The sequence below is a fragment of the Enoplosus armatus genome, chromosome 4 (genome assembly GCF_043641665.1).
Source record: "Enoplosus armatus isolate fEnoArm2 chromosome 4, fEnoArm2.hap1, whole genome shotgun sequence".
Taxonomy (NCBI): domain Eukaryota; kingdom Metazoa; phylum Chordata; class Actinopteri; order Centrarchiformes; family Enoplosidae; genus Enoplosus; species Enoplosus armatus.
In genome coordinates this window covers 20,248,366-20,267,502 of record NC_092183.1, presented here as the reverse complement: position 1 = coordinate 20,267,502, position 19,137 = coordinate 20,248,366, and the positions used below count along the sequence as shown (strand labels likewise).

The following is a 19,137-nucleotide window of genomic DNA, read 5'->3' as shown; positions in this document are numbered from 1 at the left end:
ACACAAAGCCCTGGTCATTGAGAGGCACAAACAGACATCAATTCTGGTTGTAAAGCTTTTGCGAGCTCTGTGGTTGCAATTGTCCACTCTGTATTTGTGCTGTGCGAGGCCACAGCATGTGATGATGCCTTTTTTTCATTCTTGGATTATTTTAGTTCCAGCATTAAGATGTTTTATCAGCTTCACTGATTTTATGCCTTATGCAAATGATAATTTACTAAATGATAAATGTCATTTACCTGTTGATTAACAGTATAAGAGCACAGAATAAAATGCATTTAAGTGGCTATGTTTTCTATTACTGTTTTCTTAGTCTTTGTATTTGAAACGAATAGAAAAGATGTGATATGATTTTTTTTTTTTTATATACAGGTTTTTGGATAATGTTAAGGAGCTGCTTTGTTTAATGCTGTAATGACCGTAGCTCAAATGTGTATTTGCAAAATGTTAAACTCTCTTACCATCCCTAATGAATCACTTCTCAAGACACCCGAGACACACCCAGTTGCATTGTATTCAAATTTTTAAAAATGAGCAGTCCAGTATTTCACTGAGCTACTTCAGGAGTAGGGAATAACGTCATGTTGAGCATGTGTCTTGCTTTGAACACGGTCTTATATGCCAGCTCGCTCTGTGGTGTAAGCCTGCACTGTATAACGAACAATGAACTACATAAAACTGTGAAGTCTTGGCATTGATGGGTGTGTTAATGAGGCTCAGTGGCTTTTGTGTGGAAGCTGCTGGGTCTGTCTGCTCACTGGGCCTGCTCAGACCTGCTCAGACCTCTGTGCACTGTGTATTTCTTCTCATCAGGGACAGATGCAAGTCATATCAAGAGGATATGGAGGTCAGACGGGTCCAGAGCTTTGACCTTGATTCCCTTTGTTTCAAATGTAGCCTCTGTGACTAAGTGCAGCAAAAGACAAGTGGACTTTGAAGGCTTGCCTCAGAAATATTCGTGCCTACCACTTACTTTGAAGGAAGACACTGAATTATTTACTTTCATAGGATCAGGGCTGGCTTCCTCTGTGAGGTCTGATCTCCCCATACGAGATATGTCATTGCTAGACATCAAGTGCGGTACAATGATATTTAATAATCAATAACATATTTCTCTGCAGATCAGCAACAAAGTAAAAGGGGACAGTGACATTTCTGCGCGGCACGTCAAGCTATTCCACCCATTCATGTGCCAAGGGGCTATTTCTCAGAGTGGGCTATGTATAAAATTAGATTGGTGTCAGTTGAATATAAACTGGCTATTTATAAAAACGAGGCTGTCACTGAGACAATGTTCTCGGCTCGTCCGAAATACACTCCGCAGACTCCGCTGGTAATGTGCGTAAAGCTCTTAAAGACCGCGTCTACAGGGGCCCACCTCGATTACTCAGAAAATCGAATTGGGGTGGGGTGTTGGACAGGGTTAAAGCCTGGAAGTCACAGTGGGGTCGAGGTATACACACACACACACACACACACATACGCACTCACCAAGAAAAAAAAAATCAGGTTGGGTCTCGGGAACCTTTTAATACCCATCTCCGCCCCCGTTTGAAGCGTCAGAGCACCAGCTCTCCAGGGGCTCTCCAGCACAGAGCCAGTCCGCACGCTCCTCCAAACTTTACGCACGGATGTGCTCCCGTGGAAGTGTTTTTGTTCTGGATTTTGATGTGTTTCAGCTGCGCCGTATTGGTCCAAATATATTTTCTACCGATTGGAAGTAGTCCCAGACTTTGAACTGCTTTGAAATCTAAACTTTTTAAAAAAAAAAACAAAAAAAAAAACAACTTTCTTCTACTTTTACTTTTTGTTTATGTGATTCGCCTCATCCCAGCAGACAGATGCAGTAAATCTAAAAAAAAAAAAAAAAAAAAAAAAGATGACCCGCGTCTTTTTAAAGTGCCTAGTCTTGGCGCTCTGTATCAGCGCGCACAGGATCTTGGCAGTACCCCGGGCTGAGGAGGATGGTGGATCCGGTGACAGCGCCTCGACCCTGGCCTTTGTGTTCGATGTTACCGGCTCCATGTACGACGATCTGAAGCAGGTGATAGAGGGCGCCTCACGGATCCTGGAGAAGACCCTCAACCGGAGGACCAGACCCATCAAAAACTTTGTCCTGGTCCCCTTCCATGACCCAGGTACCTTTTGACCGAACGCACTTTCAAACACGGTAACTAATGACTGTTCTTTAATTAGTCAGCTACACAATTGACACATTTTTGGTTGTCTTGAATTCTTAAATATGTTTGTGGATAATCCATATAATTAAGAAATTGTACGCAGCATTAAACAAATCAGCCAAAATCGTCAGATTGGGTTGCCAGGTCCGGGCAACAGAGTAACCAACAGCCTTCTTTTTGCATTATTACAAACTCAGCAGCATTGTAGCTTACATTGCCCCTGATTTGATATTTTTCTGTAGCTGTCATTTACATAGTTTTTTTTTACTTGAAAGTATCACAGGAGCAGCAAACTGCGACACATCTCAGAACCTGTAGCACATGTTGCAGGAGCCACACATTTGAGCTCAAACTGCAGACGTGAAGCAGGAATATGTGAGCTTTTAGAGTGAGGGGTCCGTGGGACAGGTAAGGCTCTTCGCCCCCTGGCATCTGTCGTCCTATACGGGAAAGCTGCTGCTTGAAAAATAAGAGTGCTCTAATGGGGGAGGGTGTTTGAGCACTGATGAGAAGCATATGCTGTCTGCTTGTGTGTAATTACCCCAATCACCCCCCCCCCACACACACACACACACACACACAAACACACACACACACACCCTACCCCACCCCACCCCTCCCTCTCCTCCATCCAAGCCTCCGGAAAACCCTCGTAGCCCCCAGTTTAGCAAGCCAGGGGGGGAAGAGGCTGCACTAACACCACATTTTGTCTGTGTTTAATGTGCCCTGCCTCTGGGGACCTTGTAAACTTCCAAGGTTGCAAAGAAGCCGTGGTGGCGGACAAAGAGGCGTGACAGTGCTGTCAGTGTTTTACAGTCGCTCATGAGGAGGAGACAAGGACTTGAAAGCCTCCACTGTTGGAAGAAAACCTGAGAATGAGTTAGAAATGTCATCAGCTTGACACATGTCTGTAAGCTCCATGTCATTAGTCTCACAATGATACTTCCAAACGGTATTTGACAGTCGGAAAAACAAGCACGGACGCACACAGAAATCCTGAAGCTCCATCCTACCTGATGAAGGACTTCTCTGTAATAACTGTAATGAAAGACTTGTGTTTATGGGCAACAGAGTTCTCTAGCAAAAACAATGCGCTCTCTGTGTATTGGTTAATGTTTACAGTTGCATCGATTGGCCCCAGAGGGCGTCCAAGTAAGTGTCAGGCCCTGACAGGCTCTTATCCGTCACGCTGGTCGGTCTGCTGCTGCTTGGAGTCCCGAGGAAGTCGCCCGGTAGAAAATGCTGACTACAGCTGCAGAAAATTATTATTCCGTCGTCATCCGAACTTTGTGTAAAACAAAACCTGAACAGTGTATATTTGTCAAGCCCCATCTTGTGCTGTGTGGTGTGTGTGATTGGTATTCATGTCTCGCACAAAAGCTACAGGGCATCACTCTGGTCCTGATAAATTAGGCTGTGGTTTATCTGGGATTGTGATGCTGTAGATGCCTTTTCTCTGTCCACAGAGGCTGAATTGTTTGAAGAAAAAAGTTAGACTGAAGTGCTTATTCAGTTGGGTTGAATATTTCTACGCTATTGTATCACAACCAGACCGTCTCTTATTAAGCTGACTTGGTTTTTACTTTGTTCGGTCTCTGTTTGGGATCTTTGATAGTATGCATTTCCAACCTTGCAGATATCGGCCCTGTGTCCATCACCACCGACCCAAAGAAGTTCCAGCAGGATCTGCAAGAGCTGTTTGTCCAGGTGGGAACCAGAACACATGAAATAGTTATTCTATCGGATTGGGACCACTGGATTGTTCCACACTAAACCAAGCTATAGCCATGTGGACTGCCGTTGCTTAAAGCCAGCATATGTAACTTTTACTGAACAGTAGCTACTGTGGCCACAAGGGACATGAATGAGATAATGGTATAACGTAGTGCAACAGTAGCACAATCAGAGAAGAATCATAAAACCGACTCAGGAATATCAGTTACACAGTAATATGTATCTTAGGTTTGCTGACATTAGCCACCGTCAGCCACTGGTCACGCCAGACCAAGTGAGGCTGTAGTGGTAAAACCCCTGAGTGCTTTGAATTGAGAAGGGAGCCAATTTGCACATGAATTCAACTTTTCATTTCTAAACGGCATATTGTCTTATTTCTTCTTTCAAAAGTTGCTTAGTGTTGCTTTAATGAGTATTATGTTTAAAATATTTCTATGTAACATTTCCCATAATGACAGAGTTGTTCAAGTTGTTCAAGTTTAAAATAAGATATTTGGAGTTCTTCCAGGAGTATTTGATCAAGTGTGATTCTGTCACCCAGGGTGGGGGCGACTGCCCTGAGATGAGTATAGGAGCCATAAAGAAAGCCTTGGAAGTTTCCCTGCCTGGATCCTTCATCTACGTCTTCACTGACGCCAGAGCCAAAGACTACCGCCTAAAAAGGGATGTTCTGCAGCTGGTGCAGCTCCGTCAATCACAGGTACAGTCCTAGAAACTGTAAGGGGTTGTGAGGTTCTCACAGATCAGGGCTAGATACATACACACTGTATCAGCCCAATGTTGGCTGAGGTTCCTCCATGACCGCAGCTACAGCATGTAAAAATGGTACAAAAAACATGTATGCAAGCATTTCATTATTCTTGTTTAACTCTCCCATAATGATCAAAATGCTGTTTACGAGATGTGTGAATGGTTAAATCTGAAGCTTGAAATACAAGTCCCGGCCCACAGAGTTTTTGAGTATATTTGCATGTATCACCCGCTATAACAAAAGGAATACAGTGGCATGCTGTGAAAGATCTACATTCCAATGAAGTTCCCCGATGCTCAGCTGAGCAGGGGAAAGTTTCTTCAAAGTTACTCAGTCTCAGCCTCTACGTGGGGCATGACAATGAGCATTAGCGTCACTTTGGAGCCAACGGAAAGTGAGTCCGTGGAAAGCAAACACTCAACAGTAGTAATCCTCTTAACTCTCCTGCCCCCTTCCTTCCCAGGTTGTATTTGTGTTGACCGGGGACTGTGGGGACCGCTCTCAGCCGGGCTACAGGGCATATGAGGAGATTGCTGCCACCTCCTCCGGACAGATCTTTCACTTGGACAAGCAGCAGGTCAACGAGGTGAGAGCATGATAGAGTACATGGCACTACAGTGACTTTGGCCAAACCCTTATTAAACCCGTACATACATAACGAATGATTTCTTAAAGTAGAATTCAGTTACGTACATGAATACAAAAAGCATTACATCGCCTGACAATGAACGTCAGGAGCAGGAGAGAAACAAACCCTACTGGACCCACTAATGTAATAATAGCGTTTTCATTTAGTGTAACCAAATGATTCCAAAGCTGATATTAAACTTCCTGGTCAGATGATACGGGTGAGTGACTCTTTTATATCGGAAGCAGCCTGTAACAGAAGCCCTGTCTAAGAAGCCAAAGACAGCAGGGTCCACTTCCCAGGCAGACGTAAAAGAAGCCAGAGTTTCCTCTGGAAGAGACACTGGTATCCTGCATGTCAACACAGGAGATGGCTGGGCAGCGCTGAGCTGGAGCCAACAGCTCTGCACTCTGGTGGCCCACTGAACGTCTGAACTTAGATGTGTGTGTGTGTGTGTGTGTGTGTGTGTGTGTGTGGGTCTGTTTCCTGTCAAGTCATGCTTGCATGTAGCTAAACAAGGCCTGTGTGTGGGGCAGCTCGGTTCATTATCACGCCATAATCCTGCCAGCTGTTTAAGGAGTGTTTGAACGTCATTTTTGTGTTGTGGTATTAAGGGAATAGGAGACCTAATTCACTCTAGCCCTCACACCTCAACCCCAGATGGCTTCGTGAAAAAGTAGGCTTAAATATTTTGACATGTTCTTAGTGTACTGTTACATGTAAACATGTGCATACTTATGACCACATTTTTCTTGGATCCACATTGAATTACTGTATGTCAGTCGTTTTTTTTTTGGACCTGTGCGATTATAGCTCTTGGGTGGCATGCTTTTACCAAATTAATGCAAATCCTTTAATCCTTAAAAACCTCAGAAGTACTACAAATGTAACCAAAATATTCCGTCTTAATGGCAGTTTAATAAAGTGCGGCCAAATCAAATATACAAAATCTTTTTGTGGTCTCCGGGGGGGGTGGGGGGGGGAGAAAACAGACTGCTTATTTTACTCTCTAATCCCAGGATATGATCTGTCATGGCTTCCCTCCTTCCAACACAGCTGCCCAGCGGAGTTGGCTCCAAGTCCTCACACAACAGCTCATTGTCAGCTCCACGTATCGCGCGCTCTTTACACTCTTTAAATTTGACTGGTTATGATCAACGAGAGAGGATCTGCTAACAAGAGTGCCGACAAGAAAGCCTCGCTAATGTGCTGTCAAACCTGGACCATGATCTGTGCTCGTCATGGTAATGATGCCATCCTTAGTCATCGGTAGCCTGAAGCGCTGATCGAGAATGAGGGCTGTGATGTCCGCTTGCATCAGAAACAGGGTTTGAAAGAAACATGTAATGAAGATGCGGTTTTGCAGCATAGGATACGGCCAGTTGTTGCGTGTTTCTGCCGACGAAAGCTGCACATACTCTCAACTTGGGTGCCTTGAAGAGTCATTTCAAACATTGCCCTTATGGTTTCCTCATTACGTGGATACAGTAGTGAGTTAAGGGGCTGGTAATGGTTGTCAGCCATAAAATGTAACCCAGGTAACATTTATCCTCAGTCGTCTTCCTGCGTGAGCTAAACAAAGGCACCATCTGTGTTGTAGCTGCCTCTCTCAAATACAGGCCACTTGTGACAGGCAAAGCCTCGGCAGGTGTGTCAAAACACCCACTGAGAAGGAGCAGGGGGTCCATCTGGGACTGATTCGCTCTAATAAGTAGCGGGACATCTTCCTGCAAATGTGGGCAGTTGTGGTGTTTAAACCCGGGTAAGGACTAGGCTGACCCTTGCCCACTGGGAGGTCTGAAGTCAAGCTGTTGTGCTAAACCGCAGCGCGGCCACGTATTTCTTTTGCAGGTAATGTACCTGGAGGAGTGAGGGGAATTCAGCATCATCAGCCTTAGCTAACCCTTCTCATCTGTCATGGTTCTATGAATAGCAGAGGGGGGTCCTTCCTGTAACAGCCCTGTAAGCCTGTTCAACTGAGACACGCCGGATGAGGTTTCACAGGACTTAAGATCCTCTGCATTCCCAGTGGCTGAGACAGGGAGTGGCCGCAGAACTCAGCGTGCTCCTCCAGACCTACCATGGCCCAGACAGCAAGTCGTCCCATCTCTGCGCGCCACTTCCTTTTATCTGAGCTCTAAAGGGCAAAGCAATGCCCACTCCTCTCTGCTCTCTTGCATAAGAAATAGACACTATCCTGGGGCAGATGTAGGTCACTTCTTAGCGGTTTCCTGCTCTGCTGGTGATGGCTGCACATGTGGCAGACATTACAGCTGTTTCCAGTTGTAAAAACGGCGAGAGGAACCAGCTGCTGTCAGCACCCAGTGGACCTGATAGACAAAAAGCGGAGGCCTGATAATTAAATTATCAAAGGCTTTCCTTGTTTCAGTTTTTGCTCGTTTTCGTGAATGTCTTAAAATGTCTTGCCGTTGGCTCCGTCTCCAAGGGCCCGCGGAAGAGATGTTTTCAGTTTGTTTCATTGCAGACACTGCTCAGCCACAATGCCTCTCCATATGAGGTCAAAACAAATACTAGACAGCAGTTGCTTGTTAAGCATTTGGAAGATGGAACACGTTCGGTCCGTTGTGGCCACTAAAATGAGACTGCGAACTATCAACGGGTTTTTCTGCTTCTGTTTTCATTTTAGAGGAAACAAAAGGAAAACTGTATTCTTATTCAACACCATGATAATGATTATACCTAGAAGGTCAAGCAGCTGTCAAAACTGAAATTCTATATTGTCAAATATTTCTGTGTAGAGCAACTGAGGGACATTATAGTCTATGTAATGATTGTTTTTGCCATTAAATATAATCAAACTGTCAACCATTATGTCAGACTTTGGGTAATCTTTGCTCTGAGTGGTGGGATGACTCATTTAAGAAGTGAGCCTCCCGCAATCCTAATGTGTCACTGTCTGACCTCATCTGGCTTCTTAAGCTTAACCGATTCAACAGAAAAGTGGAAAACAGCCCGCCGTTTCTGTCCAGAAATGGTCCTGCGTATTAGTCGGGTTGATAGCATGGAATATACAGTTTAAGTGTGTTCCTAAAACAAAGGCGCATTCCCCCACACATCCACCCCTGCTTTCTATTCTGAGGAACTAGCCTTATGATTGATGAAAGCTGTGTTTCAGGAGGGGGGACTGCTGCCTGACAGACTTCCACTGTGAGAGACGCTCTTCTGGGAATACATGCTTGAGAGTGCAGAAAACTGTATGTTATCAGTTTGACAGTTGAGCTGTTTCACTTTCCCTTTGTTTAGGCAAAATCCCTCTGAGGAATACTTTTGCGATGAAAGAATAGTACGAAGACAAAGAGCAGCCTGCTGCTTGGGCAGGGAAGGGGCTGGTGGGGGGCTTTCAAGGAAAGGCCACAATGGTGTCCTTCCTGTCCTCGTCCTGTCTTTCTAAGCTGAGAGGGGGATCCCTGACAGTTTGCGTTCGATGGGATCCCAGCCAACAAATGTGACTCCTCCAGCGTGACATGCAGCTCTGTCACAGTTTTGTGATGCCTTTTTTCTCTTTCTGCCAGGTTTTAAAGTGGGTAGAAGAGACAGTTCAGGCCATGAAGGTCCACCTGCTGTCCTCCAACCATGACAGTGCCCAGGAGAACAAGTGGGAAGTGCCCTTTGACCCCAGCCTCCGAGAGGTCACCGTGTCACTCAGTGGACCAGCACCACAAATCGAGCTCATCGACCCCTTCGGTAGACAACACATTAATACTGTTTTTTCCCCAATTAACAATATTTGCTGTGCCCCCAAACAAGGAGGACACAGGAAGACATATTTTACATTAAAAAGTGAATGTTCCTGTGTTCTTTTCTTAGGTCGTGTAGTTGGTGTAGAGCAGGGCCTTAAAGAGCTGTTGAATATTCCCAACTCCGCTCGTGTTGTCAACCTAAAGTTTCCCAGACCTGGGGCATGGAAACTGAAGGTACTGCTCTGGTGAATAATCCATAAATATGTTTCTCTGACTATTTTATGACAATGGACTAATTGAATGCTATTGCTTTCTTTGTAAAGGCGAGCTGCAGCGGGCGCCATACCCTGAGGGTCACAGGAGTCAGCAATGTAGACTTCCGGGCCGGCTTTTCCAGTGTACCTGTTTCAGAGTTCAACCACACCAGAGAGAGGCCAATAAAAGGTGCCAGACATGTTTTTGTAAGCCTCTTGAGTCTTGACTGAGAACACGCGCAGGACATGACCTCATGGCGATCTTTCTTTGTCTGTCAGGACTTCCAGCCCATGTTTTGCTGAAATGCACAGGCCTGAAGCCTCCAGGTCAACTGAGCCATGTGGAGCTCATGTCAGCCTCAGGCCGCTCCTTGCGCACCATCCCCGTGCCTCTGCCCTCTGACCTCGGTCAACAAGGATTGTGGAGTCTCCCGGAGTTCCGCACCCCATCCCAGAGCTTTTTCATCAAGGTGACGGGCAAAGACGAGGAGGGCTACCGCTTCCAGAGGCTGTCCAGCGTCTCCTACACCAACATCGTTCCAGGCAGGACAACCCCCCCCTCCCTGCAGACACATATCACCAAAGCCACTCCGCAGCGTCTCTCACACCTCATCAGTCTCTCTGGTGATCTTTAACCTTTGTTTCCTCTCTGGTGTAGATCCCCCAGTTGTGAGCACGCCTGATGTGGTGAACGGCTTCTACATGCAGCCCGCTGTGATTGGCTGTTCGGTGGAGAGTGACATTCCCTACAGGCTAAGATTCACTAGAAGTGGGATTACACTGGGCGAGGAGAAGTTCTTCCAGTGAGTCTTTCCTCTATTTGCTCAGCACTCTGTAACATTTGGCTTGCCTTCCTTTGGATTCCTCCAGATGCTGCAGCTTCATGCGCCCATTACTTGCTGTAAAAAACACTAATTAGGTCACTCACTACTCTTACCAGTGAGCATGTCTGTTAAGCATTAGTGCTGCTTGCACTCTTGTTTTATTGGCTCATCTGTCAGGAAACCGGTATACACAGTCAATTTTGTGAACATTACATATTCGATTGTGTCATCTTGAGAAATTAACAAAGCGACTATTCTTTCTTGGTGTTGATGCTCTGCTTTGAATTATGTTCATGAAGTGAAGCTGACTTGTGGTGACACTATTCCCTGTGTGTGTGTGCGTGTGTGTGCCAGAGATACTAATTGCATGTGACGTTAAATAGGAACTTGTTGCTATTGTCATACTCCAGCCAACGAACCAAGCGTGTCTTTCTATCAGGAATTCTGCCATAGCATCATGGGAGATTGCCCATGCGTCAGCTGAGGATGAAGGCCTGTATGAGTGCATAGCGCAGAGCAGCGCAGGACAGGGACGTGCCTTAACACAGTTGACTGTTAGAGGTATGCCACACACATACACATACATGCAACAATGCAAGCGCACATAACTCCTCAGTTGCTTAGCCTGCATGTATCACAGTTACGGCAAGGCTTTGAAATAAGTTCCAGTCATTTTTTATCTCAGATTCTTGGTTAAAACATCAACATGATAGGAGCATACCAGCACAAACATTTGTATTAAACTATTTCTGCACTGTTTGTTCACCGCTGATAACACCGGTTTGATGTTTTGGATGTTTTTCCACTAAAACAGAGCCTCCTCCGGTCCTGAAGCCAGCAGTGAATGTGACTTCCCCTGTGGGAGGCGTGGCTGTGCTGTCCTGCCAAGTGGAAGGCTCCATGCGCCACAACTTGACCTGGTACCGAGCGGGTCGTACCATCTGGGCCCGCGCGGGGAGGGTGAAATTGCTGTCCGACTCGTCCCTGCAGATCAACGTGGTACGGACTCAGGATGCTGGGGAGTACCACTGTGTGGCCACCAACACCCACGGAGACAGCAGAATCACAGTGTGGCTTCTCGTCCCAGGTACGGTAGGACGATACCATGCAGGCCATCTGCTTAAACACTTAACACACTGGGGCCTCATGGCTCCTCTCAGGCCCCCGTCATCTGTTTTCCATTATTGGCTTAACCTCCTCGCAGTCAGATTGAGCCACTTCCTCGTCAGAATATGTTTCTCGTCAGCCAGAATTGATCCATGTTGAAAAGTGTGGCTTCTATTGTGGGCATGCACTCAGATGTTTGTAATGAATTCCTAGAATAGCCAAATGTGAAAATTTTCCTCACTACAATTCCCCAGTTATGATGTGCTGGTAATTGCATTGTAGCCCACATCATGAGGAGTTTACTGTTGTTAAACTTGTGATAGGGAAGTTATAAATGACATGCAAGTGACAAGTCCGTCAGTCAACGTCAGCATTTTGCCTCTGTTTGACTCCGTTTGTAGAAGCTCCTTCTGTGGTAGTTCACCCCGAGAGCCGGGCTTTCTCCCAAGGGGACGAGATCCGCCTCGTCTGCTCAGCGTCCGGCTCCCCCCCTCCACAGCTCTTCTGGAGCCATGGAAACATGTTCCTCACTAATCGGCCGAGGTAAGGGAACTCTCAGCCCACTCAACACCTCCGGCACAGAGGACTCCGAGAGTCATTACATTTCGCTTTAACTACATGCGCGATTGCCACATCTTGTTTGCATCATTGCAGAGATTTACATCCACTGATGTAAGAATTTGTTTCCAAACCACAAGTGTTTCATATGTCTGTGTAAAATACATATTCAAAGAAATATTTCTCTCATGATACCCAAGAATAGCAGAAAGGTTGAGAGATTAATTGCTATTTTACATCTGTACATGTAATCACAAAGAGTAAACAAACATGAATTCTGTCAAATGCACAATACAGGTTGAGTCTAAACCAACACGGAGTTCTGACCATTGGAGGGGCCCTCCCAGAGGATGCTGGGAACTACACATGTTTGGCAACCAATGATGCTGGGACTGCCTCTCAGTCTGTGTCACTTACTTTTTCAGGTAAGTCAAGATATCGCTACAGATATCAGGTTGAGGATGCTGTTGATGTAATTATCCTTTTTACCATTTGGAGTCTCACTCATCTTTTAAAATGTCTGTTTTGAAGAATAATTTTTGTTGGCGTTCATTTTCAGACTTCGGATAAGGCAGCACTTTTTTGTGTCACTATTCTTCAGGAGCATTCGTTTTGAAACAGCCTGTGAATGATATTCAGTTTGAGTTGTTCACCAGCTCTGTGTGGAGCACAAGCAAGTGTGGCCACATGCTGCCCTGTCTCACACAATAGGATATTTCTCTACTTGTTTTGTGAGTGCTGACAGTTGTAAGCCTGAAGTTTCAGCCGTGGCACGTCAGTTAGTGGTTGACAGAAACCTCAGCACTGATGGACTGTGGCAGCCTCTTCCTGGGGCATGCTGGTATTATACACACTTTTGTCTCTGAATGTCATTTTTAACAACACTGATCTGTCAAGGCAGCGAGAGCCTTGTAAGATAGATCATCTCATCCTTTCAGCTCAGCTGTCTGCCTGTTTCAAAAGCATCTATCCCTGCTCTGTTGGCACAGAATGTGTGTGAAATGTAAGCTTAGTTTTTGTATCCACCTCAGGTCTACTCTGCAGGCTTTACTGCTTTAAGGCATTACTTTACTATTATTTCAATATATAGTAGCACTACATGCAAATCTGGTGAATTGCTATAAAATAAAAATTCTTTAAGATTACACAGTTGAACCGCTTGTTGTTTCTTGTCTTTCCTCCAGAGGTGCCTAGAATAACAGTGGTACAGCAGGCCGTACTTGTATCTGTTGGTGGTGATGCGACTCTCGAGTGTCGACCCACAGGCATTCCCCCTCCTCTTGTCCACTGGTTCAAAGGTAAGTTAAGGTCAAAAACAGTGTATACATAAAAGTGACTGAGGAAATGTCCAGTAAGAGACCAAAGGGCTTGTTTTATGCGTGTTTCCAGGTGAGCTTGAGGTGGGCTCTGCTCCTTTCGTTGAGCAGGATGTATACCGCGGCACCCTGCACATTCGAGGGGTGCAGGAGGTCGACGCTGGTCAGTACAGCTGTGTGGCCAGCAGCTCCGCTGGAACCTCTGCTGGCACTGTCAGTCTGGAGGTTGGAGGTGAGACCACACTCCAGTGTTCCACATAAAACGTATTTTTCTCTCAGAATTTACACAAACCCTTCGCCCTTCCTTCCACAGCGGGCCCATTGTTCTCTGAGGCACCCATTGACGTGACAGCTAACGTAGGGGAGAATATCACCCTCCCCTGCATTGCCCGAGGTTTCCCGCGGCCGACAGTGACCTGGCGCAGAGGGGACGGCAGGCAGATTCTTACAAGGACAGACAGCCACAGTAGAACAATGCAGCTGGAAAACGGACATCTTCTAATCCAGAGTGAGTTATCCATGAAACACTATCACAGCAAAGAACTTTGGTCTGCAGTGCAGGCTAATACAGCTTCATGGTTGCCTTGCACTCAATGGCATGACATTTTTCTGAGTGATTATATATAGAAGAGCAGCCTTTCATATTAAATTCAGCCAACATTTTCTTAAGAGAGGGAGGCAACAGGATGTCATTGCCATCTATAAAGTTACAGTAGATGGCTCTCAATACATTAAGTATCCATCCTGCTAAAAGCAGTACTTCTGGTGTGTAAAAAAAACGGCACATTACTTTAATGCTATTTGTCATTCTGAAAGAGTAGGTGTTCCTTTGTCCATGTTTTTCTTCTTCATTGTGAGATTGTACTCTCATCAGGGCAAGGGGAATTTAAATTGTGAACTTTGGAGGCCTTTCAGCCTACAATATGACTAATCTTGGCCTTTGTGCTCCTGAGACTAAATGTTTATAGTGTGTGTAATATTATATTGGAGAGGAACGGACATATTTGCATGGGCTGCTTCTGTCACTGTTTCCATTTGCGGCTGCTGTCTGACCTAATTAGCTCAACCTGTTGCAGATGGCTTTGTTTTTTACCTGCCATTGTTTTGGAAAATGTCTCTATCCATATTGTGCCACACACAAACTTCACTGTTTAATGTCTTCAGCTATTTAAACACCGGCCTGACTGTCTAAACACAAGAAGTGAATCATGTGTTGATCCTCCAACATGTGATCTCCAGAGAATTTACTGAGTGGGGCATGTGTGTCAGCGGGCTGGCAGCTGAGCCAAACCCATTAATCCCGTTATTTTCTATTTTTAACTCTTAATTACAGCGCAGTCAAACCAATAATACCATTTGTTACTGAGTAGAGGACTTAACTTGCAATAGCATGGACTAAGTGTGGAGATGTTGCTTATCTCAGATGTATAGATTGTGCTGTGTTTCTTGCTGGTTTACTGTGTGTTTGACTACAGGTGTCTGGCTGGATGATGACGGGCTGTACATCTGCGAGGCCAAGAATCAGTTCGGAACCATCAAAACTGAGGCCAGAGTTAGTGTCACTGGACTGGGTAGGCTTGTCTCTCCGCACTACCATATATTTTAGAGACAATGGCAGCAACTCCAAAGCTGACTGTGGCCTTAAAATACTTTCACATTTTCCTGCTCTTGTTTAGTATTTTCGTCTTTACACTTCCTTTTCCCGCAGAGCCCCCTCTCTTGGCCCAAGGTGCCCCAGTCATCACCACTGGCATCGGCCAGTCCCTGAGTATTCCCTGCATGCTGTTGGATGGCATACCTCTTCCAGAAAGAAACTGGTCCCAAAATGGAAAATCTGTAAGACTGATTAGTATTTAACTTTGAAATACATACAGATCATCTCTATGTTTCAGTGTGACAGCGGTGGTTTCTCCTCACCATAGGTTCAGTTGAATGGAAGGAAGTTCCTGAGGAGTGACGGCAGTTTGTACATTGAAAGAACCGTCCCAGAGGATGCTGGGACTTATGTCTGCACTGCGGTGAATGTAGCAGGCTCCATGAACATTACAGTCAGCCTGGAGATCCACGGTAAGAGCGCACGTTAAAGGAATAGTGAGACATTTTGAATAATTAGCTTAGCTTGGAACAAAGACTGGAAGCACGGCTAGCCAGGCTCTGTCCAAAGGTAACCCGGGAAATGCCAGGAAGTCACTGGCCCAGTCAAGAAATAGTTCCAATACAAACCAGAAATTGCTGTTTGCCTATTTCCCAAAATGTCAAGCTATTTTTTAAGTACACATCCCTGAATACAGTTTCTCAATGCTAGAGACACTGACAGGTTTGGACAGTCAGTGCAACAATGTGCCGACTCAGCTTGGAAAACCACAGTATACCAATGACTTGACCACCTGCTGTCATCATAGTGAAAGGGTTCATTTACTGCATGCTATGATGAAAGGCTCATTTTGTTCGTAATGACAGACAGGGCAGATTACGGTTCATCATCGGTTCGTAATGAAGAAATGCCTCGGGCGCTGATACTGCCGGCTGGCTAAGGCCAGTGATAATGCCGTGGTCCGCTTCTTCACGGCCAGTCAGACAGCTGTGTTTTATGACCTACTTCTTCCACAGTGCCCCCTGAGATCAATGCTGGGCCGTATCACTACATAGCCAACGAGGGCGTAGCCATCACACTGTCATGCGAGGCCAGCGGAGTTCCCAAGCCAAATATTGTCTGGTCCAAGGTAGGATGTCACACTCGCGGTCGAAATCCACTTTTCTTAATGATTTGCTTTGGCTGCATCCCATAAGACCACGCATGACTAATTGGCTTGTTCTTATTCCCACAACATTATCTAGTGAGGATCATTGGCATTCATTCATTTTAAAATGAATCATCATTAAGACTTTGTAAATAATTGCTGAAATAATAGCTATATCAAGCAGGTTACATTCAAACAAAAGATTAATATTCAGTCCTGGTGATGGGGATCTATATTTGTCTTAATGTGTGTGCGCAATTTTGAGCCAAATCAGTCATCAGCGGGCTATTAATGTAATCAGCACTAGCATTATGATAGTGATGATAATAGTAGTTATCTTCATCAAATTTAAATCTTTTTTTTTTCTATTAATCTCTTCTGGCCCTTTTCTCTGATTTGTCAGAAGACTCTAAAAACACCTCCAACAATAACAGTTTGCAATCAAGATTTGATTAACCTGACCAGGAAGGAGGTAACCATGGCAACTTTACCACTTTGTTCCTTGACAGTGAGAAATCACACAGGATTTCATTGTACCTTCGGAATCTATTAAAAACCTTTCTCGCAGCACCTTTCAATACAACACTTGAGTAAAAAAAAGAATCATATCATGACGAGAAAACCTCAAAGGTCACACGCAGCCAGGGTGAACTGATGCGAAGCCGGCACGCTTTACTCACCCAGAATGCAAAGCATGGACCTTATCATCAGACATTATCCCTACATGTGTACTATACCTCTGCCTTGTTGCTGTGACACTGACTATAATATGTATGATGATAGATTATTTAAAGCACAATCTAATGACTTTTCTGCAAACAGTTGTTCTATCAAATGGAGCATGTAATAGATTGAGCCACTGCAGTCAGTAAAAGCAGTGATTTGACCTTTCCCATGAAGAAATAAACGGATGCAAATCATGCCAGAGTAAGCACCCCACACCATTACATAGTCAGCATTACAGAGTAAGGTCAACATGCTGTTGTTTCCTACATATTGTTGGACTGAGCCCAATCTTTCTTCCTTGCTTTCTCCAAAACATTTTCAGAGTAGTACTCTAGAGTGAAGTAAATTTCTTTTCTTGTCAGATAAAAGTGAATCTGTAAAAGCAATTTTATGTTCAAAGCAAGTGCGCATGCAGCAGGCTGCATTCTTGTGTGCACGTACTGGGGATAGAGAGTGAGTTAAAGGGGCGCTCTGTAATAGCATTAGACATCAAAGTTTGGGCCGTAAACCTTAAACTAAGCTTAGCGTCCCGGCGCTGTTGTGCGGACATCTTTTATCTACAGTATATTCTGTCTGGTCTCATGCCTGCTGTTCCTCCAGGGGAGGCAGCCTCTGCCCAGGGGCCGCTCCTCTCTTCAGTCTGACCCTGATGGATACCTCCACATCCCCCACCCCACCACTGACGATGCAGGCATCTACATCTGCACTGCCACCAGTCCTGTGGGCTACGCTAGCCGAGAGATCCAGCTCAGTGTCAACGGTAAGCCAATGCATGTTTGACCACAGTCACCTAAACATAGCAATGTTTGATTTAACAAAGGCTGAACAGACTGTATGATGTTTGACTGAGTGACTTCCTGTTTAGAGATACGAGGCAGGTTGAACAAAGAGCCTACATGTTGTTCTTACAACTTCTCTCCCTCTTCTCCAGCCATGCCTAAGATAATGGGTGTGAGTGGCCATGACAACACGGTGAAGATGGCTGCAGAGGTGGGGACAGAGGTTGTTCTCCCATGTGAGGCCCAGGGGACTCCTTCTCCACTAGTCACATGGAGCAGAAATGGGCATCCCATCCCCCCTGTCACAGCTGGGTAAGAGGAAGTCTTACCTCACTCTGGCAACGATGCAGTAAAATTAGTTGTTCATGTAACAAAAGACAAAAGTTCTCACCATACCTCACCATACCTCACCTCTGACTCAGCTTTTACAAGGGACTCTGACTGAAGCTGGCAGCCATTCAAAGCTGCTGCTAATGTTTGGAGTTCATTTAGTGATGCCTTTTGAAGAGTGGCGAGGCAGAGGCAGCAGCAGTCGGCCGGAAAGCTGTGTGGGGGCTTCACTCGTTGGCTAAACTGAGGAGGAACATCTGGTCCCACATGGTTCGCTGATTCCCGGCTTTCATGTGTGGTCACTCTGGGTGCAGACATGCTGGCTGACTCGGGACACAGACTGGATAGATGACAGACAGACTCTCCGGGCCAGGCACCAGACCGATTGGTTTTGGGTAGATAGAAGAATGACAGTTGCATGAGGGTTGAAAGCTGCGGTGACTCAGATACAGTATGAATTGTGTGGGGCCAGGAAGAAGAAAAGAGGGGAGGTGGAGTGGGGGGGTGCCAGGAAGAAGGGAGGAAAACGAACTGACAGAGGAAGAGATACAAGCCCTGTCTGCCTGATGTTCGGATTCCCTGGGGTGCTTCAGCAGTAAAACAACATGCTGACTCTTTACTAGTCCTGTCTGATGAGAATAACACATCTCTGTGAACAACCCCCACATGAGCCCATGCTTTGCATGCGCAGGACCTGCGGAAACGAGCACGCTGTGAAAGAGCGAGATTCGTTCTCTCCAGATGCACTCTGTGGGTCAGAGGAAATGACCAGGGGGTGCTGATTGTTGCAATAACTTCAATCAGTGGGCGGTAAGATGTCTGCCATAGCCATGTGATAGGCTAGTACGAGCAAAAAGACAGAAGGGGGTGGGACAAGACGCAGAGCTATTGAACACTGAGTCGGTGGATTTGTTCACTCTAAAGCTAATCCTGATGAGGCCAATTTGTCCCAATTGTCAGACTGTGTACACAGATGACTTGACACCAATGTGGGGATTGATGGATGGGCGAGGGGGGGTGGCTCATGTCTTGTGGTCTTGAGCTTGTGTCAGTCTTCATTGTGGCATTGCTGCAGTCTGAGCACAGATTGACCACTGCAGAGGCAGTCATTTGGTTCCTATGTTAAGATGTTGCTGCCTCTCCTAAGGCTGTTTGAGGAGGTGGGGGGTGCGACATCAGACCATATGTGCAGCTCAAATAAAGAGCTCTTTGTGCTTCAAGCTCATTCATGAACGTGTTATTGTTATAATTCAGTTGCCTAGCAGACACACTTATCTAAGATAAATCGCAGAGGTGTGTTTACATTTCTGCATATTATGCATTTACACAGCTGGATAGCTTCTGGTGCAATTCAGGTTACCGCACACCCCTTTAAAGTCGCTGACCTACATTTATGTACTTTTAACCTACATTTAACTGCTGCTTTTGTTTTTGCTACAAAGACTGTTTTTGGAGTGGAGGTTAGTGTATGTGATTGCCTCCATCTGTCCACTTGTTGGTCTATGACA

General features: G+C 45.6%; 1 protein-coding gene across 1 annotated transcript in view; it reads left to right on the top strand.

The window, feature by feature from the left end:
* The first annotated feature begins 1,879 nt into the window (after nucleotides 1–1,879).
* hmcn2 (hemicentin 2) overlaps nucleotides 1,880–19,137 on the top strand; it is a 41,869-nt gene continuing 24,611 nt past the window's right edge. The window contains exons 1-22 of the mRNA XM_070903757.1: nucleotides 1,880–2,138; nucleotides 3,817–3,887; nucleotides 4,456–4,614; nucleotides 5,129–5,251; nucleotides 8,827–8,998; nucleotides 9,122–9,228; nucleotides 9,318–9,438; nucleotides 9,528–9,791; nucleotides 9,907–10,051; nucleotides 10,512–10,633; nucleotides 10,887–11,159; nucleotides 11,581–11,722; nucleotides 12,035–12,162; nucleotides 12,922–13,035; nucleotides 13,127–13,285; nucleotides 13,367–13,561; nucleotides 14,529–14,624; nucleotides 14,762–14,889; nucleotides 14,976–15,120; nucleotides 15,664–15,776; nucleotides 17,121–17,280; nucleotides 17,452–17,611. Of these exons, the coding sequence (XP_070759858.1) occupies nucleotides 1,880–2,138; nucleotides 3,817–3,887; nucleotides 4,456–4,614; nucleotides 5,129–5,251; nucleotides 8,827–8,998; nucleotides 9,122–9,228; nucleotides 9,318–9,438; nucleotides 9,528–9,791; nucleotides 9,907–10,051; nucleotides 10,512–10,633; nucleotides 10,887–11,159; nucleotides 11,581–11,722; nucleotides 12,035–12,162; nucleotides 12,922–13,035; nucleotides 13,127–13,285; nucleotides 13,367–13,561; nucleotides 14,529–14,624; nucleotides 14,762–14,889; nucleotides 14,976–15,120; nucleotides 15,664–15,776; nucleotides 17,121–17,280; nucleotides 17,452–17,611 (3,356 nt within the window). The remainder of the gene's footprint in view (nucleotides 2,139–3,816; nucleotides 3,888–4,455; nucleotides 4,615–5,128; nucleotides 5,252–8,826; nucleotides 8,999–9,121; nucleotides 9,229–9,317; nucleotides 9,439–9,527; nucleotides 9,792–9,906; nucleotides 10,052–10,511; nucleotides 10,634–10,886; nucleotides 11,160–11,580; nucleotides 11,723–12,034; nucleotides 12,163–12,921; nucleotides 13,036–13,126; nucleotides 13,286–13,366; nucleotides 13,562–14,528; nucleotides 14,625–14,761; nucleotides 14,890–14,975; nucleotides 15,121–15,663; nucleotides 15,777–17,120; nucleotides 17,281–17,451; nucleotides 17,612–19,137) is intronic.